This window comes from Platalea leucorodia, assembly GCF_965183815.1.
Source record: "Platalea leucorodia genome assembly, chromosome: 4".
NCBI classification, from domain to species: Eukaryota; Metazoa; Chordata; class Aves; order Pelecaniformes; family Threskiornithidae; genus Platalea; species Platalea leucorodia.
In genome coordinates this window covers 53,570,307-53,596,953 of record NC_138826.1, presented here as the reverse complement: position 1 = coordinate 53,596,953, position 26,647 = coordinate 53,570,307, and the positions used below count along the sequence as shown (strand labels likewise).

General features: G+C 38.9%; 1 protein-coding gene across 1 annotated transcript in view; it reads left to right on the top strand.

The window, feature by feature from the left end:
- ABCC9 (ATP binding cassette subfamily C member 9) overlaps window positions 1-26,647 on the top strand; it is a 76,513-nt gene that overhangs the window by 13,375 nt on the left and 36,491 nt on the right. The window contains exons 5-17 of the mRNA XM_082308434.1: window positions 164-330; window positions 1,019-1,261; window positions 7,172-7,366; window positions 10,126-10,290; window positions 11,836-11,991; window positions 14,345-14,479; window positions 15,767-15,929; window positions 16,553-16,593; window positions 17,536-17,678; window positions 20,452-20,560; window positions 21,967-22,077; window positions 23,003-23,075; window positions 24,726-24,831. Of these exons, the coding sequence (XP_082164560.1) occupies window positions 164-330; window positions 1,019-1,261; window positions 7,172-7,366; window positions 10,126-10,290; window positions 11,836-11,991; window positions 14,345-14,479; window positions 15,767-15,929; window positions 16,553-16,593; window positions 17,536-17,678; window positions 20,452-20,560; window positions 21,967-22,077; window positions 23,003-23,075; window positions 24,726-24,831 (1,807 nt within the window). The remainder of the gene's footprint in view (window positions 1-163; window positions 331-1,018; window positions 1,262-7,171; window positions 7,367-10,125; window positions 10,291-11,835; window positions 11,992-14,344; window positions 14,480-15,766; window positions 15,930-16,552; window positions 16,594-17,535; window positions 17,679-20,451; window positions 20,561-21,966; window positions 22,078-23,002; window positions 23,076-24,725; window positions 24,832-26,647) is intronic.

Below are 26,647 nucleotides of genomic sequence, written 5' to 3'. Positions count from 1 at the left end.
TGACATCACACTGTGCCAGCCTGCAGGCTGGTGATATAGAGGATCACCATGCTTGCATTGCACTAAGCCATGGAATATTTATGTTTGAGAGAGCTAAAACTTCTGCAGCACTGGTATAGCTTTTTTTTTTTTTTTTAATTATACATGTGCACCTGTTTTACAGCTCTCTTTCTTTACTGGATAATGGCCTTTGTCACCAAAACGATCAAGCTTGTCAGATACTGCCAGGATGGTGTGCCTTTTTCTCAGCTGCGTTTCTGCATCACTGGAATTATGGTCATTCTCTACGGGCTGCTGATGGCTGTGGAGATCAATGTCATTCGAGTTAGGGTATGTGGTTTCTTTATCAGGATCTGAAAATATATCAATAATACCTCGGGATGAAGATGAGTCTTCAGTCCCAGTAACTCTGGCTTGTGTCAAGTTTAGGCCCAAGTTTAGCTTAGCCGTAAATGTCTGGTTAATTCTATAGAAATCAGTGGGACCTGGCATCTCTTTAAAATGTATGTCCTTGATGTGTCCCCTGGCCTTGGTGTGTATGTGTGCCTGTGTATATGTATACACACAGAGAGTTCATACGTATTTGTATAGATAGATATGCATGCATATTTGTGCATGTAAGCGTATATGTGTGTGTGTATGTAATCTACACAGTATATGCTATGTTAATGCAGATAAACTATATATGTAGTGAATGTATAAGTTAGCATACATTCTCACCCATGATAATTTAAAATATAATTATATCCCAAGAATTCTTTTTTGTTGTTTTTCAAATAGAGATAGGTAGTACTGGTAGGCTACAGAGCTGTGTCCATATCCCATATTGCTCAATTTCTTGCCAGTTATGCTGTCAAAATGGAAATGCTCCTATTTACATGCAAATTTACATTTAAATTCAATGTGTAATTACCTTTAAATGTGAATTTGACACTGTAGATATATTACACATATTTTTTACTAAAAATTGCTGTTAAGATAATTCCTGAGCACATGCTGTCTATTTTCTCCTCTCCAGAGGTATGTATTTTTCATGAACCCTCAGAAAGTAAAGCCACCAGAGGATCTACAGGACCTGGGGGTGAGGTTTCTGCAACCATTTGTCAATTTGCTCTCAAAGGCGACTTATTGGTGGATGAATACTCTTATTATATCTGCTCACAAGAAACCGGTGGACCTGAAGGCAATCGGAAAGCTTCCAATTGCAATGAGAGCACTGACAAATTACGTTTGTCTCAAAGAAGCGTATGAGGAACAAAAGGTAACCAAAGATGTTCATGTCAGTGTTTGGCCTTAGAAACTATAGTGTCACTTTGGATTTTTGTGATTCTATGAAGCCCTAGTTTTAGGAATTTTTAATTTAGGATTGTTTGTTCCAAGGTGAAACTTGGCTTACGAAGTTCCAATCCAATGGTTACTGTTTGGTTTTAAGTGAATTTACAGCAGGGGAGAGTTGCCAGATTGAGAGCAACTGGAAACTAAAACCATAACAGACTGATCACTTGCTAGATTTCATTTTAAAAGTGAAAGCTTTGTTTAAATTGTAGCTATTTATGACAGCATCTTAAATCAGAAGACATTCTGTCCATAGTTTCAGCTGGAAACACTCATCTTCACTTTTTTCTCCGGAAAGAGAACTAGCCAAAAACATGTATCAAGAATAGCCAAAACACTGGTGTCTTGTCAACAGTGTTTTAGCCACCAATGCAAAACACAGAACCATACAGGCTGCTATGAAGAAAATTAACTCCATCCCAGCCAGGCCCAGTACAAAGCCCATGGTTGGGCGAACTCACTGGGTAGGGCAGGAGTTTCCAGAGAAACTTCTGGATGCATTTAGGCAAAACTGTGGCATTTCATTTGTGCTTAAAGCTGATGATTTCTGCCAAAAAAAGAAATATTTTGTTTTGCAGAAAGGAGGGAGGATTTGAGAGCCTGCCTCCCTGATTTGTACAGACATATCAATTCTCAAGCATAAACAGAGAATACAGTCATTCAGAGGCCACTTTCAAAAATGTGGCATGTAGGACAAAAGCATGTAAATCCCATTCCTGCACACACCAGATAAACTTGTTTCCAAGCAGTGCATGATTTAGAACTGCAATGCGTGGGGAAGCCGGGAGGAGCAGCTCTCTGCTCCCAGCAACTGATGGAGCCACAGACTCCTTTCTGTGCCCTCTGAAATGAAACCATAATCAGTGCAATTGTTTCTATTTTAATAGATTTACATTGCTTCTCTTTCCTTTTGTAGTCTATGCTTACAATACTAGAGACCAAGACCCTTCTGCTTTAAGCAGAAAACTACTGAGTCATTCGAACTGAGCTTTTCATAGCAAAGGAGAAATGCATTCCTTAGGCCAGCTCCTTAAAGAAGCATTTGGTGCCTAAATCTTACTTAAAGAGACCAAAGAGTCTTAGGCACCTACATGCCCCGAGGATCTGAGTCTTTGTGCCATTTTTAATGACAGGTGTGATGACTGGGTGCAAGCATTTGTCTTTAGCTCATTTACATCTGCAGATACTGTGTGTGCCTGCAAAAATATGCGGTTCAGATGCCAAAAGGCAATTTAAGTGTGCTATTGCTCATGTGCATGAACACAAACATTCAGTGTGTAGCTTCCCTCGGTGTGCATCATGCATGTATGAAGACTTTGCATAAATGTACGTGTACCTACATTTATAAAGCTGGCTTACATCAGATTTTTTGTTGCCATAATTGTTTAAAGTCTTGAGATGACTACAGCCTCCGGCACATTTGTGCTAATATTTGAAAACAAACCGTAACCCTAAAGTAAACTGATACTTCATAGATAAAGTTAAAGTAAACCAAAGGGCTAAAACCAATCCAAAAAGCCAGGCAGTGGAACTCGCTGCAGTTCACTCTCATGGAAAAATGTGTTGGTTTGTGCATGGTTGGGCCAGAAAACAGCCACAGAGTTAGGAAAATTCTTCAGGTTGAAGCATGGTCTGCAATCTGGTAGAGATGATATGTCACTGTCTCTGTTGCCAGGGTGTATTTTACACTAATCTTCCACAGCTGGCGAGGGGAACCCCCCAGCATCCTCTGGATTAAAAGGGATTACCCCTGCTTGTGCCTGGAGATAGCTGATCTCAGCTGTGCTCTGTGGCCCTGCAGAAAGAAGGCTTCTGTTCCTTTCCAAACCCTTCTTATCACACCTTGATGAAAGATGCTGAACATGACCATGAATATATTCTGTATTGTAAAATTCCTTTGAGATAGCTCACATGACCTTGTCTTGCTATTCCCTTCTGCATGCTATGAAAATTGAAACCAGCTGAGCTTCTCTACCAAATAATATCACAAAGGAAACGAGTCAGGTTAAATTTTTATGACTGTTTTCTCAAATTCACTGTTTTCCAAACCTGTCCAAGCATACAGGAGAGTAAACTAGAGGGTCTGAGATTAACTTTTTATGGCTGCTATATTCTGCTAAAACAACATATTGCTACTTGAATAACCATGAAGTCTGTGAACACTGGGTGGAACGTTTTCTTGTTTTGTTTGATATCGGTGGAGAACTCCTGAAATCCATATTCAAATATTTATACAGAATTCTTCTGTCTTCATATGAAGGTTTGCCCACTGGCACATGAGACCTAAGCTAACACTTCTCAGTGACAAATCTGAATTCATTATTCTGTTCTGTATTTCTTTACATTTTCAAATTTTCATCAAGCAGTTCTTAGCATTATGAATACATTCACTACTCAAAATTCTTTAGTTATAAGTATTTTTTTCAAAGCATCAAGTAATTTAATTTTAATATCACTTTCATGCTACATGGTATTTTATAGAATTATAAAGTCAGTTATCAGTAATTTTATTATAATCTTAAGTAATGTAAACCAACACAATACAAGGCTAAAAAACTGGTGATCAACATTCTAATTGGCTATTAGTCTGGTAGTTGCTACTGCAAAAGGCATTCCAACTCTTACAATAAGATACAGGTCATTTGTTACTGGTTTTGTAGATAGTTAGCATAACACAGCATATCATAAGCAAAAAAAATAGCATATGTTCTTTCAATTAGAAGATACTATAAAACCACAGGTAAAACAAGCTCTTTTGATAATTAAGCTTACTTGAATATGCTGTTTGAGTTTTTTCCTAAACAAGTGTTGCCAAAAAAACACATTGCAGTTGGCTTTCCTTATCTCATTATTTCCTGCCATCAGTAAATATTCTAAAAGATGGACATGCTGTATTTTCTTGCTTTTCTAGACAGTCTCCTATAGAAACAGAAATACCTCATCTTACAGTATTTTTATCATACATTTTTGTTTTGGTTTCTATACAAGTGGTCTAGATATTTCAAACCACATACTAATGCATCATACCTCCCAAAATGGATTTAGCACATTGATATTACATTTGGTTTACCCCATCAACCAAAATCCCATGTAATTTGCTCTGACAGTCAATAGAAAGTTTTACTTTTGGGATGGTATAATAGAAAATGCAATTTTTAAAGTCAAGGACCAGGAGAATTTCCTATACCTGCTATTGATGTGCCACTGCGGGTCTTACCTGTTACGGCAAAAAGAGGATGAAGGAAGCTGTGTTAGCTAGAAACCACGGGGACAGAGCATTGCCCTTCAGCATCAGGCTGACACTGTCAGCTGCAGCACTAAGGGAACAGTCAGATTTCCATATTGATGGAGGCATAGCTTACAGGTGGCTTGATTTATCAGCAAGTGCTGTCTCACTGCCCTTACTTCAACTGTTGAGTGCCCAAGGTAAAGAAATTACAGTGATTTAAAAGGCAGGTGACAAAGACAGGAAAAAACTAGGCAAGCGCCACAGGTGAGAACAGCGGTCCAGCCTGTTAATTCACACAACAACAAATGTTACCAACCTTACCAACAAAAATAATCCTTGCAAATTTAAACAAGGCACTGAGATGCATAGTTTTGTAAACTGATTAAGCTCACATTTTTGTTGCTGCAACTCTTCCCCGTCTTTAGTACAGCTCCCCTCCTTTTCTGTAACTGGATCATTTTTAACATTATGTTTTAAGATTCTTTTTCTCACCTTCTAAAAGGAAAGTATGTCCTTCCAGCCTCCTGTGCTTAGGAGGAGAAGCTCTTGGTTTCAGATGGCTTCCCAAGCCACAGAGGCTTAAAGGGACTGGGAAATTGCAGAAGATAATCATCATGGTAATAACATTTTTCTGATGCAGAAAGCCCAGACAGAGCTTTTTATTTAATTCTTATGACATTGGCCAAACTTTCAATTGTGGATTTACTGAAACATGTCAGTGGTCGTCAGAGAGCTATAATGAGTGGTGATTGACAGATCATCCTTCAGCACCTAAATAAAGGATAGGGTTGGCACATACAACACACTATACTGCAAGCCCATAACACTGGGCCTCAAGAACCATTCTGGAAAAGAGCTTAAGACAAGTAGAAAAATCCACTCATCTTTCTCCCCCATCCCTATTAGATACTTCAGCTAATTTGAAGTCCTGATTAAAAAAGAAGAAACAACAGTGTTTAGGAATAGAGGTTATTAGATAATTTAATTTAATTTAATTTAATTTACTTTAATTAGTATTTTTTCCAGTGAAAAGTAAACAGATTTCATGTAGCGATGACAATTATGTGAATTGTAGTAGTAGTGAAAATGGCTATTGAAATAGTAAAATCTTATTAAAGAAATAAGGATTTACCATTGCCATTTACCAAATTTACCATTAACTGAATGCCCAGAATAGTATGTGCAATTTTTCTCCAAAAGGCAGCAGATGTGTTTTCCTAATAAGTTAGCTTAGGTCCTATCAAGCAGTTAAATTGCAGATCATTTATTTGAGGAGGATGGCAGTAGCCTGTAGTGCAGTCTAGCTCAAAACCCATTAGGCAACAAATTCAGAACCTTTTGTCTGGGAAACTCGCATGAGGCCCTTGTGCTCTTTCCCTCATCAGAAGAAGCAGTTTCATTCCTACCACTTTCTGAAATGTTAGCTCTAATTTGTTCCCGTGCTGCTTATTTCTCTGTACTTAGCTTCTTGGCATTGGGTATGACCAGCCTGGCCTAATCTCTAGAAGCCAGTAAGCAGCTATCTGGCCCTCATGTACACTTGTACATTTTTGGCACCATGCACATATTCTATCTCACTGTTGAAGTGGCATAAAAGGAAAAACTGAGAAAAGAGGAGAAAAGACATGAGGCAGCCAGGCAGGATACGGGCATACTTGCTTTTCTCTGGCTGATTTGCTGGGGCAGGGAGTTGTTATAACTGGGCTATACTTAAAACGTCTCTGAGAACACTCAAGAGGGCTTGGCTTGGGTTACAACTTGCAGGCATCTGTGCTGCTTGAAAAATGACAGATGCTTTTTTAAAGTGTCAAAAGCTGCTCCCTGAAGTGCAAGGAAGCACTCTGCAGGCCATGGATCTGTTAAGTAAAACTCTCTCTTCTTTAGACTGAAAGGACCTCAGAAATATCAGAACTCCTCTGACTAGATACAGAGATGTCCGCTGGTTGCTGTTTTAGGGCAAGAGTTGTGATACTGCATAGATTCACAGAACTGAAGGCTAGAAAGGATGCTTAGCTGATTTAATCTTACCTCTCAACATAGTCTGTTATTTTCACCTTTTTGAGCCCATTAATTAGTGATTGGCTGAAGTATCTTCCTGGAAGGCATCCAAGAGATAGAAAAAATCCAGATAAATTAAATTAAACTATATTCTTGTAGGTGTCTGTCCATATGTTTTCCTTCAAACTCTTTCTCACATCAAAAGCCTTTACTGGATCAAGTGGTTTCACAGCTACTGTGAAAGTCAAGATAATGCATACGAGCAAGGGCTTGAAAGGTCAGACCTTTTCCTGAGCACACATGTGACAAGGAGCAATGGCTACATGCCAGCACGATTAATCTGTGTTTGCGTTCCTGTGTTCACAGGTTCAGAAAAGTGTTAGGATTTAGAGGTAAGGAACCAGAGTTACCAAGAGGAGGCAGAATTTGAATTTGCTGTGAAGAATGTCTGAACTCTGTTTACATCTACAGCATGTTTGCTACCTCATCTGCTCCAAAACACCCTTCAGGAACCATTTGATCATCCAGACAGGAACGAAATGGAAGTTGCTGTATACAGCCAGGGAGGCCTCTTCTTGGTGCATTGATACCTGTTTCTCTTTTTTCCAGAAAAAGGTAGCAGACCAGCCCAATCGGAGTCCCTCCATATGGTTAGCCATGTACAGTGCTTTTGGACGACCAATTCTTCTCAGCAGCACATTCCGTTACTTGGCTGACTTGCTGGGTTTTGCTGGGCCATTATGCATTTCTGGCATTGTCCAGGGCTTCCAGAATACAACCAATAATACAAATACAACAGAAAAGGTAACCTGACAACATGGATTGAAAAACTTTGTTTGGTGTTATTTCTAGATTCCTATCAGGTATTTAATACATCTGGCTGCATGCTTTTATATGTCTATGATCACCATTGTATTATTTCCTTGTTTCTTTCAAGCAAATTGAGGTTTTTTTTGTGAGAGATGGTCAAGTTATAAACCTGAGTAGTGGAAGTCTTTGGTATGAATGCAACACAGGTAGCGCAGGCTTCCCCCAGTTGCCCAGCTGTCTGCCTCTTGGTGGAGTCATTCCTGCAGTGCTGGGGAGAACGAACAGCTTTTCTGCTCCTCTTCAACTGTGCTTCCTCGTTTCAGGCAGGACATGCACTGGTGGTGCCTCAGTGATGCATCCAGCAAGGATGAGTCTGGGAATTTTGCTTAATTACAGTTCATTTGTCCATTTGTAGTTCGCTGACAGATTTGAGCTCTCTGAAATCTGTTTTCCACTGGGAAGCTGAGAGTAGTCACTCCCTGTTATTATCCTGCTTGTTGCTGTGATGAAATGCATTGGCACATGTGAGAAGTTGAAAAGCATCCACTTTATTCAAAGGCATTCTTGTTACTAGAGATGCACAAAAGATGCTAGTTCACAGCCTATTTCAAGTTTCACTGAGACCAAACTTTCAGAGACCACCTCTAAGCACTGAGCAAGCCTCTGATACAGAACATTTTCTATCATAAGAAAAGGAATTTATTAGTAACTAGTAAAAAGATACAGGTAAAATGATTTTACTAGCTGACAGCACAGAAGACATGATGAAGAAATTTTCCTACATCTGTCTTCTGACACAGACACATCTCCATACACTTCATGCAGTGAGTGTTTTGTATTTGAATGAGCAGATAGGTATGTAATGGAATAACATTTTCCCCTCCAGATAAAGCATTTGACTATCATCACTATCCAAACATCTCCTTGGCTGCTCGCTCATGACATTCATTTTCTTGGCTGATGGTCTGAATTTCGCTTTAGACTCTCATTCAGCCATTGCACTGAAGAAGGAGAGTTTAATTGTGCAGCTTATCAAATAAAGCTCTTCATCATCCTTGAACCTCTGTGTGTTGGATTCAAGCCACAGAGTTAAAAGGCAAAGTGCATATTTTGCCGCAAAAATGGGGTTTTTTTGCATGTTGAACAAACAAAGTATTTTAGCTTGAAAATGATCATTTCTGGATCGCAAATTTAGGAATCTGTACCTTGTCCGCTCCCTTTATCTTTTGTACTCTTCAGTGTAGTGGTTTTAGTTGTTGCGTTTTTTAAGTTTTAATCAACACTGGCTGAAGAAAAGATTAAAATCACTGGAGAACTTGAAACCACTCCAAGAGCCTGGCTTGGTGACAGTCACTATTTCTCTTGGATACATTTCAGAATACATTTGCTTTTGATTTATGGGTTTTGATAAACTTTCTCTTGGTTGTTCTTGTTATTATGTGTTTCTCCTTTAAATTCTCTCTAGTTTCAAGTAATGTGAATTAATTGAACTTTATGCTTATTCCCCCCTTAATTCCTGAGGACTCTATGTAGATTGATAAAGGTATCTACAGCTGTTATTTTATTATTGATATCCCCACTATGTAAACGTGGGGAAGTTAGATGCAGCAGAATGTTAAGAGAAGAGTTTTCAAATACATTTATCTGACCAATTGCGCACTTAAGCAACCCTCGTTTCAAAGAGGGATTTAGGTGTCTTATAGACATTGGACCTTTTGAAAACACTGTTAGGTGCTTATAGACACCTTTTGGGTGTCAGCTGCCTGTGGCAGAGGGATGAGTATGTGGTATGGAGAGGCTGGGGTCACTGCACTGAGGTGAGCCTGGATGGCTTGGAGCACCTCTCTCCTGTGTGCAGTGTCACGATGGATGACAGTAATCCAGAGTGATGAAAGAATCTTCAAGAGGGTAGGTACGTGGCTTACTTTCCAATATTTCCCAAACCTTTCATCTCAGAATTGGGATGGGTATTTCAGTAGAACAGGCTTTTTCCTTCTTCTTTTGTTTTTTTGTAAGAATTTCGGTACATCCTGCTTCCAGCTGGATCGGAAATACCAAAGGAACAGCCTTCCTTGCAGTATTTTGGTACATTTGTTTCCATTTCTGCCTGAAATAGAGCAGCACAGTGAACATAAAAACTAGAAAATGAAAACAAATGAAGTGATTTAAACAAGATTATTCCCCCCGCCCCCCCCCCCCCCCCCCCCCCGTTGAGGCATTTAAACCTCATTTTGTGGGGGATACTGGCATATATACTCTTATTCTATTCAGAATTCACAGGTATCACAGACTATACATCTGGAAGGAATTGTTTCCATAATATACAAATGCAACACCAGTAACTAATCCCATATAATAAAAAATATTTTCTTGCAGCTTCTTTGTGGTGCAGGTGGAATGAGCTTTATTTTCTACTGAGTAGCATTTCTATCCTACAAATCATCAGAATTTCATGGAGAAACTAAAACTAAGGCAAACATGGTGATCTCATTGTCCCTTTCCTGCTAAAACCAATCCATTTTAGAACTGCTGGAAGTTAAGATCCTTAGTCTTTGGAACATGAGCAGAGTATTTAATTTGTATCCAAATGATTTTGATACATAGGACAGTGAGAAATCTGATTTCCATAACTTTCCCACACTAACATCAATATTTTTTATTCTAACGCAATGACTGAATTTCCTTTTTTCCAGTATCTGTAGAATATACAATCCCTCCTATGCCACTTTCATCATTTTTTCTTTTCTTTTCAGATGAAGGATCCATCAAATTCATATCTTTCCTCAGAGGAATTCCTCAGGAATGTTTATGTTTTGGCAGTTCTTCTTTTCCTGGCCCTTATCTTGCAGAGGACATTCCTGCAGGCATCCTACTATGTGACTACAGAAACTGGCATCAACCTACGAGGTGCTTTATTGGTGAGCAAAGATGTTCCCATGATCTGCCAAGAAATTCACTAATAATAGCTCCAGCTTCATACTTTCATTTGTCTTGGTCTCTATCTGAAGACTCAGTTAACAATTGTTTGCGAGAAGATACGCAGTGTATTTTTGTACAGAAAACTGGAAAAAGTAATATCACTGACACAGCCAAACTGATGGCAGCAATTCCTTTTGCTGAAAACTAAAACCATCATGCTAACATGTAGAAGTTTAACACTCACTCTGTGCATATAAGAACATATCTTTGCAGATGATGTTAGGTATAGGAAGATAAGAAGTGTTGTTTTGGCTCTGCATCTGCTTTGTTCATTTGCTTATGAGGTTACTTCTGCTGACTGTGAACAGTCATCTGCAGAGCTATGTTTTATGGGAACATTGTCCATGTATCGTGAGCGGTGATCCTGAATATTTATGCCCTTTTGCGCAGAGCCCTGTGGGATGGGACAGGAGTGATTCATCTCCAAAACTGTGCCTCTAAAACCGGCATCCATTAACCCTCTGTGAAGGTCGTGCTTATGAACTGGAGCCAACAGCTCCAGCTCAGAATGTGGGTGGGTTGGAGCAGGGATCTCCACAGACCAAACTCCACAGACAGCAGTAGCACTGTGTGCAAAACAGAAGCTGTAACTGATGTTTTGCCAGGTGTAACTAACCATAGGAATGTCATCTCAGTGTGGAAGCTTCTGGTTTTTGCGCGCACTGTGACTGATGTAGCCGTTTCAAACATTTCCTGCCTTCTCCCAGGATAGATGGTACAGACTTGGTGAAGAAAGAGTACCTGATTATTTCCTTGTGCTTTTGTGACTCCCACCTGCGAAAATGGGGACTCTTAGGACCATATGCAGCTGATGTAATTCATCATGGTCTGTAGGCACTTCTGATTAATTCTACAGGATCTACCTTGCTCATGGACAAAACAGGGCAAAGAGCACAAATTATTTTAAAAACTTCCTTGAAGCTGCAGTGCTTGATATTTGGTCATAACTGCGAACTGGGCTTACAATATTTGTCTTTAAAATTCTGGTAGATATAAGCCCTGATTAATTTTAAACCCTGTTAAGCTCCTACAAAGTTTATGGAAATAGATGTCCAGGTAAAGAAGAGAAACCCAAAGAAACACATACCCACCCTGATCAAAACTTCGTAGCATGAGTTTAACAATCTTCTTAGAAACAAGGATCTCTTTGACAGACAGTGTCACAGAAAAGCAGGCTCACTAAATGTTTGTTAAAAAAGGTCTCTGCCCAATCTCCTAAATGTTGATGTTTTCTTGTCATTTAATTCTATTTTAGATCTGCATCAAGCAAAAAACCTTTTAAGAGGAACTGGAGTTTTTTAAAGTCAGTTCTCTCTCTTGTGCTTTCTCTCACTCTGTCTCCATCTCTCTCTCTGTCTCAGGTGAGAGACTGGGAGAAGGGCTGTCTTAGGTAAAGGCTGATACTGCCGTTCGAAACGTCCTGCTGCTGTTGTTATTTATAATGATATCATTTTCATATCTTTCATTTTATTCCTTTCTCACAGGCAATGATATATAATAAGATCCTGAGGCTTTCCACATCCAACTTGTCCATGGGAGAGATGACGCTGGGACAAATCAATAACTTGGTTGCCATAGAAACAAATCAATTAATGTGGTTCTTGTTCCTGTGCCCCAATCTGTGGGCAATGCCTGTTCAGGTAGAGCATCAAAGTAAGGGCCTGATTTCAGAGATCCTCCAGCCTGGTTGAAAAGAGTATATGTCTATGAGACTACTACAAAATCCAGAGGGGAACCTGGACTTCACACTCATTTGCCAGGAGGACTAACAAGCAGAAACGTGGCCCATCATCTCCTCCAAGGGCTGGGAGGCTGTCTCTCCGAGGGCCAGTAAAGAGAAAGGGTTTTTTTTTTGAGCAGGATTTCCATGTCATGGATATGGTCTGTGACTTTAAGAATGATGACCTGTCATCCTTTGCCAGCTCATATTTCTTCCACTACTGACACAAGTCATTGCTTTTACTTCTGCCACATGGCAGCAGCACAGGCACCAGCGCCAAGTATTGCATTTGCAGTGTCCACTTGTAACTGCGCTTTGTGGCAGGAGCAAAAAGGAATTGAATCCTGCTCAGTGACTGACAGCAGCACCAACAGCGCACTGCAGGAAATGCTCAGAGGAGCTTTCATCTAAACAAGCTTAGTTACTGTAAACATCTGGTTCTTAACAAGGCTGGGAAAGATCTGTAGGCAAATCTGTAAGAAGGAAAGGTAAAAATTATTAGCCTGAAAGAAATCTTTAAAAGTGCTGAACGACTTAATGACCTAAGCCACACTGATTTTCTATGAAGCTTGGACTCCTCTAGCACCTTCAAAATTTTAGCTTGGGGTGGGATTGTCATGTTCCTTACCTATAGGTGATCCTGCCGACATTAAACAAGTTTAAAAAAGGATAGAAGCCACTCTTAGAGTAGATCAGTTTTGCTGAAATTCCTGGAACTATATCAGTAATCTATTATAATAGTCAGCAATACTACTACTACTAATGGAAACAAATATTGGTTTTATGTGTCTATTTTAGGGTCAGGTAGGGTTTAGAGAGTCATAAAATAATTTATGGAGAAAAAGACAAAAAAGTTTGCATGGTAACTGAAGTTAGAAATAGTACAGAGCGTTTCATTTTAAATCACTGTTTCATATCCAGGTTTATTCGGAAGTGTTGCTGTTAATACTTTGAATGTTATTAAATGAACAGGTGGTCTGATTCCTGTGGCTAGTGAATAATTATATTATTCAGAAGAAACTAACCCTTGGTAACTATGAGCTGGATTATAACTATACCACTCTGGAAAAGGTGATGGGACTGTCCTGTCTTGCCTTATGCAAAGGACTTGAGCTTCAAGGGATGTCCCAGGAAACAGCAATTGTCAAGGCTGCCCCCTCCTCAAGCAGAAGAGTTTGTAGCAAATACTGAACTTATATCTTTCCAGTGTGAGCTAATATAGCCATAGCCTGCTGAAGATTGCAGTGAATCTTAGAAAATAGATTGTATATCCACCAATTATGGCCTGTTATCAAGAACAAAAACTCATTGCAGGATCAGGCACCCAGTAAGGGCTTCAGTTTGCCCCAAGTACAAATTGCTACCTGTAACCTTGTATTATTCTGCTAAGAAAATGGCATGTAGGTATGCTAATTTACATTATAGAAGCCTGAAAAGCTAAATAACACTTTCAAAATGTTGAACTCCACTGATTCTTATTTCTGATACTGTATAATAAGAAGGCAGATTTAAAGACAGAACTGACTCATTGAAGAGATGATAGCAAAAATACAAAGTAGGGAACTAGTTCTGTATGTCCTGTTATTGAGGACATCTCTGTATTATAAAGTGGAACTTTTTATAAAAATACTTATGTAGTAGAGCTTGTATTAACACGGGAAACAGAATCACGGTAGTTGCATCAGAGCCATTCCCATGTAAATTTTTGTGGGAAGTGTTCCCAAACTCTTTGTGGTGGTAAGGTAGCATCTTGGTACTTTTCTACAGAGCTACATAGTATTGATGCACAAGCTCAGGTTTGTGTCACTCCCAGCACATGTGCGTCGTGCTTCAGTGCCTGTCTCAGACGTGCCTCTGTCTGCAGTTGCAAGAGGACCACTATGACAGAATACAATTGTGATTCATGACCATGCTAAGACCTTTGAATAATTCCAGAGTGAGGTAAGGAGCTCTAGTGTAAATAAAACATGAGGCCAGTGATTCTGTAAAATGCCTTGGGATAAGCACCATCATTTTAATGCCCCTTTAGTTCTTTGGAAACCTCATCTGGAATTAGGACTACCAGGCACTAACACAAACTATGCAGTTAATGTCAAAAATAAAGGCTTCTGGGTTCATATCCCACACTTTCCAAACATGACCTTCAAAGTACAGGCTCAGCTGATTCCTACAAACCATTTAACTGCTTATTATAAGAACAAGTATTTTTTTCTTGCTATCATTCTGGCATATTGAAATCTATTTCTTTTTCTATGTTGCTTTTTTCTTCATAGATAATAATGGGTGTGATCCTACTTTATAATTTACTCGGAGTGAGTGCCTTGGTCGGTGCTGCTGTCATTGTACTGTTAGCTCCGATACAGTACTTCATAGCTACGAAGCTGGCTGAGGCTCAGAAGAGCACTCTCGTAAGTAAATTATTTCAGTGACATTTGTGATCCAGAAATGAGAACAGGGAACCAGGGGTTCTTGATGTTAGTGAGCATTCATTGCAGAGGTTTGGGCAAGCTGTTCCTTAATTCCGTTGTCCCTCCCTTTCTGTTTTTCTGTGTCTCAGTATCTCTTCCTTCCTAACATTTGTCAGACAAGAATCTGAAAAAAAGTATGTGGGCCTTGACCTGCCTTCTCTGCAGAGAGTATTTTTTACCCAGCTAGCACGGTTTCCTCTGAGTTCAGTCCTATGAAAAGGTCTTATTCCTACATTCAGATATTGTATTTCATGGGATGTTAGCAAACAGTACAAACAACTGATAAATTATAGGAGGACAGTATTAAAGAATGTGTACAACCCCCCTCTGAAATGGCTAGAGACTTTGCTCTCACCCAAAGCTTTGGTATTCCCTAAAAGTCAGCTGGCATTGCTGGATTAATATCTATTTTACGTTCTTCAGTGCTGTTTATTTTGATGTCTAATTTAGTTCACCAATTAGAAATGTTTTCTGATACTTTGTCTAACTTTTAACTTTATTCTCATGATTCTTGAACTTTTTTAGTCAATCTTTCATGTTTGCGTCTTCAAATATTTAAAGATCCTTGTTACCTTAATATTCAGGAAGCAAATTATACATACGTGGATCTAATCTTCAGCAGAGTTCAATCCTGTTGAGTTGTGCCAGTTTACATCAACAGAGGAATTGCCTTGCATAATTTCAGAAATTGTCTGAATCTTTCTTTTTGCTCCTTTCTGAGTTCTTTTGACTTATAACATCTTTTCGAGTATGATTTTACTAAAACTTGTTATTACTGTTTTCAGGTGAGGGGCAATTAGTTAAATATATCAATAAACATCTCACCTATTTTCATGACCATTATGTATGAATCCCAGAATTAATCTTGTATCAGCAATTACACACATATAGTCATCTGTCTATTCTTACGGACACCATTGACCTAGTAATCCACCTCCCTGACTTTCACCCTCTATTTGAAGGATTTGGATGTTTTGTTTTATTTTTCTTCTCAGAGCAGGGTCGCTTAATTTCCCCTCATGATTGTAAGCACTTTAATATCTCCAAAACCCATGAAATTGTATATTGTTTTACTCAGTATGACCACTGAAAGCCAGTACAAAATCCCGAACAAAAAAATTATAAATCTTTAATGAATTTTACAACAGAATTGAAGGGAAAAGAACATTCTCATTAAAACTACAAATAATTATCAATTTCTTACCATTGTTTTCTTTTGAAATGAAGGACTATTCTACTGAAAGATTAAAGAAAACCAATGAGATACTAAAAGGCATTAAGTTATTAAAGCTGTATGCCTGGGAGCACATATTTTGTACTAGCGTGGAAGAAACAAGAATGAAGGAACTCACCAGTCTCAAAACCTTTGCACTTCATACATCTCTTTCCAGTAAGTAACTATGTTTTTAGCTCTCAGAAATGGATCCTGTTTATGTCAGCATTCCTCCTGACTTCAGCTAAAGCGAGATACAGCTGTGCCTATGACACTTTTTTTTTTGTGTGTGTGGAATGTGATTAAAATAAAAAGGCATGACAAATATATAACACAGAAAGTCAAAAATATAGAGCATGTCTTGTTGATTTTTTTTTGTAGTAAGTTTTCTGTCACCTTCATTATGACACTGCATTGCTTCATAGTAAGGAGGCTGCAGATAATATTAGCAGCTCTGATTACAGCGAAGATAAATTAGTGTCTGAAAGAAATTGTATTCTCTGTAATGTCGAAGAGCTGAGAGGGTAATGTTTTAGTTGTATTGCATAATAATTGTGCACATAAAACTTTTTATCCCAATTCACTATAGTATATAAATGAGATAATTCCTTGGCTTATTTGTTTGTGTGTTTAAGATCTCTCTCTGTCATGGAAGGAAATTTCTTCCTGCAGAGAAATTTTCCTTTGGGAGTTTTAATTACTTGAATTGGAAATAACTGGATTCTTCTAGTGCCATACAACTAACTGTAAAACTCTTCAGTTTCGTAAAATCTGATGCCTGTTTTATTTCTCTTTCACAGTTTTTATGAATGCGGCCATACCAATAGCGGCTGTTCTTGCAGTAAGATATGTTTTTTTCACTTTTCCTTATAAAAAGGGAGAGAAAAAGAGAGGGGGAGAAAGAAAGAAAGGACACCATTGTTATGGTAGGACGTATTTCTCATAAAACCGGCAGATGAGTTAATGTGCCCCTGCTAACTGTAGGATAGCATGACACTGGAAGTGCCCATTCCCAGAGCTGGTATTTCACCAGCTGTGGTTTGGATTGGTAAAAACAAAAAGAAATATAAATTTTTAATCTAAGAAAGAAAGAAAAAAATCGTTGCAACTTGAAAGAAGACCCATTCTGAGAAGCTCTCATTTTGAAGGGGTTTTGGGTGGCTTTGCTTTTCTGTGGTCTAGCAGCGAAAATCGTTCCTGTTTCAAAATGCATTATAAGCCACCACTTCAGTTTTCAAGAAAGGTTGTTCTGCAGTTTAAGGAGAGATAAATTTTGCTTGTCCTCTGGCCGGGTTTAAATCTCAGCCTAATGCACTAGAGGAATGATAGCATGCCGGTCAGTAAGGAGTCTTCATAGACCAAATTCTGAGGGCATTACTCAGAGTATGCTGACAGTGTGTACCAGAATTGGATGAAATATGACCATAGTTCTGCATCTGTGAAAAAAACCTATAGGATTTATTAGATTCTTACTGATTTTTCTGGGTTGTGTGTTTCCTCTAAATCCTGAAGCCAATTACAAAACTTTACAAAACTAAGTGCTTTGATTTTGCAAAGAAATTTTTTTCATTCTTAAATGTGTAAATCTCTTGAAATCACTGGCAATTTTTAAAAAATTTTTTTCACTTTAATAGAAGACACCTTTCTGTTCAGTTTACTGGGATTTCCAGTAAATTGAGGTATATAGTTATTGGCCTTAGTTGAGCAAAATATTTTGCTTGCTGTCCTTGTCAATCTTTTTCAAGAGTCTTTATCCTGACATGCCCTTCTCCTGATGTGACAGACCTTTGTAACTTATGCGTATACCAACGAGAAGCCGCTGCAGCCCGCCCAGGCCTTTGCATCACTGTCATTGTTTCACATCCTGGTCACACCACTGTTCCTGCTCTCCACTGTGGTTCGTTTTGCAGTCAAGGCTATCATAAGGTAAGTGGCCTTTCTAGTTTCTCCAACTCCCGAACACCTATGTTCAGTAATACAACAGGGAAGGTGCTGGAGAAAAAGGTTGGTTTTACCTGCTCATGTGGAAGAGGATTTAAAGGTGGGACTCTCATGTTCAAAAATGTGAGAGAAATCAGAGTAACCATGTCTTTTTACTGCATGATACAGTGACAAAGAAATGTTCCATTCGTTTTATAATTTCACCGAGTTTGGCAGTCCAGATTCAGAGTCGGACTGTCCTTCCGTGGTATATGCGCCTCTTCTCACAGTGTGACCACCCACCACCGCTCTCACCTAGCAGTTTTCTGGGCTCTTGTCAACACAGAGGGAGATGAGAGACTGGTATGAAGCTATCTAGCCGGACTGGCGCTGCTGATGCAAGGAAGAGCAACTGGCTACACTCTGCCTCCACAGAGGGTGCATTGTGCTTTAAGTGAGAATTTATTATTGTCCTGCCTCTCATTGTCTAGCACTAGCAGGGACTCTCTTAGGAAAGAGAGTGGATGGAGGAACCTTGGACACTGAAGGATTAGTTGCTTAAGGGAAACTGAGCCCTACAGGACTTCTCTTATAGAGGAAATGTTGTTCCCCTGAATGGCAGTAAAGAGATGCAGGAGAGGAAGCATAGCAAGGCAGACGTGTGAAGGTTAGGGATCTGCATGGCAGGACAGTGAGGAAGTTGGCATGAAGTGGAAAAGATTTAAAAAAAAAGGAGAAGGTATTCATAAAATGTGTTGCTTCATCAGAAACTTATATGTTCCAGGCATTTATTTCTACAAATAGCCCGACAAAACAACTTCCTTCGTGCTGGGCTATAGAGCACTTAATCTCAAGGGAGCTGATCGGTAGTAAGTTAAATTTCAGACTTTTGGCTGTTGCGTCAGTGGTCTGTATGGAAAGAGTCATGGTCATGGGGCAGTTACATAGACATACACACTGCCAAGATGTCCCAAGAGGCACAAACTGACACCTGACTGGCAGTAACATGTCAGATGCCCAGCACTAGCAGCATGTGAAGACCGAACTAACCTTTCCATCCAGAAACATAGTTCCTTCTTGCCAAGACTGAGGCACATTGGCAAGGTATCGCATTGCTGCTGCCACTGTCTCTTTTTGGTGGGTAACAATAATAACAAATAGCAGTCAAAGGGACTTCAGGCTCCACAGCTGTCATTTGCCACATTCGCTTTAAGAAAAAAAAAATTAAATAGGGTTTATTTTTATCGAAGCAGCAGCAGGGCCACATGAGAGATTTTCCCTACGTTGAAAATTATTTCTGACTAGTGGAAAATCTCAAGTCTCCTTTATAAATCATCCCAGCCTCTACATCTCTGCACTATGTTTAGCATACCCCTAATATCAAAATGGTGTGTACATTTTCCTTAGCACTGTTGGCCACCCCTTAGGACATTATTTAAAGACCGTATTTGCCAAAACAAGCTTTGCCCTTTGGCAAACTTATTTCCTAACATCTTTCTCCCATGAACATCATGTCCCCCAAGTGAAGAATGAAGAATGTGTGCTTGGCCATTCCAGGGCTCTGTCATCAATCAAATACATATATATGAGTATGCACTCATTTGTCTTATGATTAAGTGCTTATACTTTGGTCAGAATCTCCATTTTATTGTAAAAAGTAGTTCTAGTACCATGAAAGCTTTTGAGCATACCTGTCCTTATTCAAATGCAAAGTAATGGTTGATGTCTTCTTAGGCAGATGATCAGAATGAGGTCGCTTATCTTCTACAAGAAGATAAATTCTTGCTTGATGCACTAATGTAAGACTGAAATTCCGATATGGGAGTTGCAGACATAAATTTTCCTTTTAAAAGAGAAGGTAGGAACAGGTATACTGGCAGGAGGAAACAATGACAACAGCAGTGTTTTCTTGCTAATCAGTATCTCTCTGGCTTGAACATGTATTGATAATTTCATACGAAATGCTCAGACAGGCCTTGAAACAGGACTTCTTTCCCATTTGCAGGTTAATGTTCAAATCACTGATCTGAAGTCATATGTCCTTCTGCTTTCTCAGGCTCTGGGTCAATGCACCTTGATTTTAGTTTTTGCAAAGTAATATAGCTTCACCATGACCAGGTGGTGCTTTTATTCATCCCTTCCCCAGAACGATAAAGAGCCAGGTGCTTACAGCACTCTGAAAGGAAGCAGGGCAGAAAGAGGATCAAATCCTTCTGTGACAAAGAATAAATTGAACCTGTGCACTGTATTTCCCAGGGGACAGTTTTAAGAAGTAGGCAAAGAGAGCTCTTGCTGTATTTCTCCAAGGCTGGCCATGGCTGTGCTGATTTGTGCAGTATTCAGTCCTGTTTGCATGCAGTGGATGCAAAAGCTGTGTTCAGGATGCACCTAGTGCATTGGCATTTTCAGAGGATGTAGGTGGGTGAAAGACTCATTTATGCATCCTGACTGTGTGTAGGCATGAGAAAGGCACAGAAGAGAGAAGCCTGCCAAGATGGAAACCATTCCCACAGAGCTCTAGTGGCACTCACATGACTAGCTCTCTTCTTCATTCCCAGCTACCAGTATGATGTTTAATTATTTTCATCTGTCATTCTTCCACATAAATATTTTTTCACTGGCCTTCAGGGCAGCAGGCAGTCCAATAGGAAACCAAAAGTATCCCATTAACTTCTTTTGGAACACTTCTGATACATCCTGCTGGCTGGACTGTACAAAAATGGAAACGTACTCATGGAAACCTGGGTTTATTTAACTCACTGTCCTGTTTTCTTTCAAGTGTACAGAAGCTGAATGAGTTTCTTCTGAGTGATGAGATTGGAGATGACAGCTGGAGAGGTGGGGACAGCTCTGTAGCTTACGAATCCTGTAAGAAGCACACAGGACTTGTAAGTTCTGGTTTATGACACTGAGTTTCAAAGCAGAGAGGCCATATAGCCCTGTACAAAGCAAATGGACTAGCTGATAGGGCTCAGGAGTTTTGACTTCTAGCCTGACCCTAACATTGCCCAGTTTTGCCTCTTCTATGTCAGGATTTCTGTGTTTCTATGACACAAAGGGTCCCCAAACACATTTAAGCATTGCTGGAGTGCCAGTAGTAATAGAAGCCCCATAACACACCAACACATTTACACATGGTTCAAATTCATCCTTCTCAGTTTTTATAAAAGGCTGAGGTGCATTTCCGGTCGTTATGGGGTTTGTACTGTATATTTCCAGTGCAACCCATAGTACGTTTGGCATCTTTAGGAAGGACCAATTCCTGCTCTGGGAAATTCAGAATTGGAGGTGGGAAAAACAACACCAAACTTTGTGAAATAGGAATTAATTCCAAAGCGGTGTTTCTGGAGTGCTAAACATATAATGAATTTCAGAAAAATTTAAGGGCAAAAATCCCAAGGGAGATGATTTGGGAAAAGACATTTTTTTCATTTTGACGTTTTTCAACTGTTTCAAACTGATTATATATCATTTGAAATGTGACTGAAACTTGAAGACAGCAACAGAAAGAAAGGATTAGCACAAAATAAGCTTTATTTTGAGCTGAATTAAATTAGTTTGTCAACCTGAAACAACATTTTTCTTGTTTTTCTGGCTTAACAGCTATAATAAAGGAAACAAAAATGAAATTGTTTCGGCATTTATTTTGCTTCTTTTGTCCACCTTTTGCCCAGCCCTGCAGAGAGAAACAGACAGTCTAGATGATGGGGAGAGGGAAAAATAAAGGTAGTATCTGTAAAAGTTAAATCATTCACTGTAGACAGCCCAGCTCTAAGGAATCACTAAGATTATGCTGATTCAGCTCAATACAGTGGCGCTTACAAATACCACAGGTAGCTCTGAATGACCTAGCTCCAGAGTCGCTATTATGCATTAGTGAAGTACTCTGCACAAGCTAATCTGATATGCTTCTCGCTCCTGCAGCTGTTCTGCTTCCAGGAACCAAACTGGTAACTCTGCATGTCATTACACTTTTACTGACACAGCTTTGTTTGGAGCTACCTCAGGCAGGGCAGACTTACCGAGTGGTTTATGGAGGATGACAGAGCTGAAATTTGGGATGGTTATGCGAAAACAAAAATCAGAAATTTCCTGTGCTTCAGTTAAGGGTGTTTAAAATATTACAATATGTGCATCACAGTAGTGTGTCTGTATTATCATACATATTTCTGGTTTCTTCTTGTGACCTACAATGGTGGAAGGAAAGGGAATGGATTGTCTATTTTATAGGGAACCAAATGCTGTCCTCTCTTGAGAATTCCAACTTTTTTCCTTTCTTCATTTCACTATGTAGCACACCAAGGCCATCAACAGGAGGCAGCCCTTGAGGTATCAGCTTGAAAACTATGAACAGCCAACAAGGAAGCAAACACGTCCTGTGGAGATAGATGATATCGCAATCAAGGTGGTTTGAAAACACTGTCTCATTCTTTACGAGGAGCAGGTCTTCCTGCAACAGCATCAGATAGTGCCCAATGGCTGCTGTTCTTCCAAAGGCAAATTGTCCATTGCAAGAACAAGCCCTTAAATAAATTCTCACTTTAGCCAAAAATAAAGTGAGAAAAATTTGCTTCACACCAGCTCTTTATAGTGGTTCCCTGTCTTCTCAGGAAACAGAGGCATCATGAGTCTAAAGGAACAAAACCTAGATAATCTGATGTACAGAAATTAATATAAATTTTTTAGACTTTCCCTTCATGCACTTCTCTTTCACTCTTAGAACCAAGATAAAAACTTTTGAGTCATGTTTTGACATTTATTATAACGTGTCATTTATTATGACATTATTTTAAGTCATGTTGGCCAACTTTTCCCCACATGTGTGCTCTGTGCAAAGGAAGTATGCACAAAAAGGCTAGGATCCACTGGGGAACTTTTTTCTTATGTCCAGCATAAACCTTCTGAATATTCAATTTGGACTTTGGGAACACATTCACAAGGGGCCATATATCACAATATGCAGAATGATTCATTCCTTGATAAGCTATGCTATTTAGATTGTCACCTGTGAGGTTTTGTGATCATTATTCTTAGTCTTTAATCTTATACTTGACAGAATGAAAGTATTTGGTAAATAGCATTCAACTCAAGATCATCCCTTTATCACATTTCATACAGTATATATATTTGTGTACATAGCTTTTCTTATTCACAAACTTTTCTGAGTTTGGCAATCTTTACTAACCTAACTTGTTTTTTTGTGTATGAGCATACCTCACCATGTCTATTAATCACAGATTTATTTTAGTAACATATAAGTCCGAACTAGGCATTCTATTTTTTTTCCCCTCATGTGTTTATATATCTGACATGCAGTAATTGTTTTGTAGGTGACCAATGGATACTTTTCATGGGGAAGTGGTTTAGCTACATTGTCCAACATAAACATCAGAATCCCAACAGGTAGGATAAATGCACACCTTAAACATGAAATATGTAATATGAGATTGCTACTAATTCCATTTCTTGATTTTGTGATAAGCACAGACCCACACATTTAGATTTTTATGAGAAAAAATTAAGGTTAAACATGTATACAAGGTCATGAACTATATTGGTCATATAGCTACATCATTAACCTGAAATACTATAAATAAACAAAAAATTGCATTGTTTTTATATACCTATATAGTTTATATAGTTTTTATAATAGCAGGAACAACGTCAAAGGTAAGAATAAATATGAAAAAGATGGCTGCAAAAAAATTCATTATTATTTTTAATAGACAAATTAAAAAAAGAAAGAGGGAGAACTCCAGACTCGTTTAAACCAAGAGTCCATCTAATTCAGTATTTTATTTCCAGCAGTAGCTACCAGTGGGTGCACAGGGACACAGCAGTAATATATTATACTTCTCCTACCATTCTTCAACATTACAGTCTCCCAGTTCACAACTATTGTCATCTCAGCAGATTCCTTGAGCCTCACACAGTTTGTCTGTCAAGAAATCCTCAATGAATTTCTCTTTCAATAACTTTCTCTTTGTCCAGCTGAGCTCCTGTCATTTCTTGCATCCTCAGTGTCTTTTGTCTAGGAGTTTCACAGGTTTACAAAACATTGATTTGTTTTGGAAGACTTACACAGCAAGTGCAAAAAGTGGCAGATTAGTAGTAGCAGTAGTAATAGTATCACTGTAAAATTCCTAGCACTGTCTGTTGGTATTTCATGTTATTAAGTAGTCTTATATTTTATTTCTATATCCTATCAAGTGCATAGTTTTAAAATAGCTTATTACATTAGGTTGACACATCTTCAATATCACATAGTTATTAAGTAATTCCAAAGTACTATACACAATCCCAAAGTCTATATCATTTGTTTCACGGTAGCATTAGGTGTCCTATACATGGAGAAACAACACTTCTTTGTGCTAGCCCAGTGCAACATACAACACCAGCAGAAGGTCTTTGCTCCAAGGAGTTTACAACCTAAGGCCATGGGTTTACAAGCTGAGTGAGCCAGTCTAAGATTTTACCTCCTTTAGAAGGAATGAGACCACTACTAACTCCCCAGCTGGTGAGAAGCTTACCTGGCAAATGCACCAGCTGTCACAGTTAATGAGTTCAATTAGTTAATGGGAAGATCTGAGAAGCACCGTTGCCACTGCAGAGTAGGACTGAAGGTAGTAAAGTGGCAGTGGGGAAGGAGGAGTACAGCAAAGCAGAAAAGAATAATGGATCTTCTTTCAGTTGTAGTCACTTTTTAGATTGACTGATTGTCACAGAACCAGAGACGGAATAATCACTTCCCACTTTATATCATTTTACCCTAAATAACTTCCGTAAAGTAACACCCTCCCATACAATGGATGATAATACCTGTCAAAGCAGTAATCTCATTCCTTCGGAGATTAGTGTGTACTTGTACTGTCCATTAATGTAGTTTTTCATAGATGAATACATGCAATATTGCCTGTTTACGTAGTGGATGCTAACAAATGTAACCAACTATTTCAAGTGCTCTAGAACTGGACCTAGTTAGGCCTTGTAGACTTGAGTAGAATTGTTTTTTTTTCTTTTTTGAAAATGTGTTTGTTATTTTTATTATCATAGGTCAGATGACAATGATTGTTGGTCAAGTTGGCTGTGGCAAGTCATCACTTCTCCTTGCTATATTGGGAGAGATGCAGACGCTGGAAGGAAAAGTTCACTGGAGCAAGTATGTCTCATATAGCTATTAATTGCTGTATTAATTTAAGAAGGAGGTAGTTGGGTTTTGCTATGAGAAATGTAAACTTCATGTCTCAGAACTGCATGTTAAATGATTATTATCACCCAGATCTCTGAAAGACATCACCTGCAAACTTATGAAAGATTTTCATTGCTGTTCTGTTCATGGTTCAGAGCAGACCGCCTCAGGATGGGAAAGAGGATAGTCTGGTGATTAATATCTAATATATTAGCCCTAGCAAATGACTTGAATAGAAAGCATATACTATTCCTGTTATCCAGTAGTCTTCAGTGGTGGGAGTCAGCTCTGGATTTATGGTACTTACTATAACTGAAGTCAGCACTGCTATGCTGCTACTGTACATACCTGTGAAAGCATGACAGGCTGGAGCTTCTTCAGTCGAGTGGTATGTGTGGGGTACCAGCATGCAGAAAAGGCTATCATCTTTCCCATTCAACGATGCTGCTGCTAGCAGAAAAAAAAGTTGATATAATAACACGAGAGCAATGCTTTTCCCCTTCCCTGGTAACTGCCCAAGCCTTGCTTATGGAAGTCAGTGTTACTCTTCACAGTAATACGTTCAGAAAGCAGCCTGAAGACACCGAATACCTAAAGACTAAAGGCTCTGAAGAAGGTGTTGCTGAAGAGGGAACTGCTAGTGAGGTCAGGCCTCGGGATCCACATGGATTCAGACCCAGTGAATGAGAACTTCCTATGGAGACTAGGTGGGGCAGCAACCACTCTTCCAGCCTAGGCAGGGCAGAGGCTGTGGAAGGGATGTGCTGTAACCCCAAGACTTGTTCTTTGACTTTAAAGATCAGTTCTATTTCCTTAAAACTACCAAGCCAAACTCTTCTTAATTAGCTTTTTGAGGAGAAAGGGTGAATTTTGTCACAGTGACCAATACTTTGTCACTCTGTCACTTGAATAGTAACCTCCTTTGTCATGTTTTTCTTACAGCAATGTTGCAGGCTGGATATTTTTGCTTTTCCTGTGTTAGTATGTGTGGCCTTTTTTGTTCCCCAGACATATTTCACTGTCTGCTATTCTAAACATATGATCTCACTGGAGTAGCAGGTACAGTTGAAGCCAAGGCAAGATTAACTTTAGTTTAATTATATGTGAGTTTAAACTTTGAAGGAAGAAGAATGTGTGACTTAGCATGGTTAATTTCTTTGAGACATATAATGGAGATTTTGACTTCACAATCAGTCATTTTTTTTCTGAGTAGTTTAAGAAAATACAAGGAGTGAGCAGAGTCTACCTTGAAATTATTCTCACAATTGTTTTCAAAGATATATTTGAGAAAGAATCAAATTGTCCTAGAGAAAGATATGGAATCTTACGAACATTAGACAAAAAGAGAAATCTTAGAAAGATACTAGAGAAAGATTATGAAATACTATTTAAGTTTCACATCGTTCAAGAGGAATTAAGATCATATTGTCAGTTTATTAGCAGTCTGTACATAACCAAACAGGTAACTCAGGTTTTAGCAAGCATCTCAGGCCTTACCGAGTGACTTTTTTTCATTGCATACTGTGATATAGCTGATGCAAACATGGTTATGTTTTGCTGATAATTTCAGACTGCCTGACAGACAGATGAATACAGAAGGATACTTCAGGTATTTAACTAAGTGGATCCTATACTTTACAAAACCATAATAAAGGTCCTATTTACCCTCTTAAATCCCTTTCCATGTGATTCCACATGCATGACTAATGCAGCTACTGATCCAGGGATGAAATGCAGGCTAAGTGAATTCCCCAACAAATTCAGGTATAACAACACAGTAATAGTA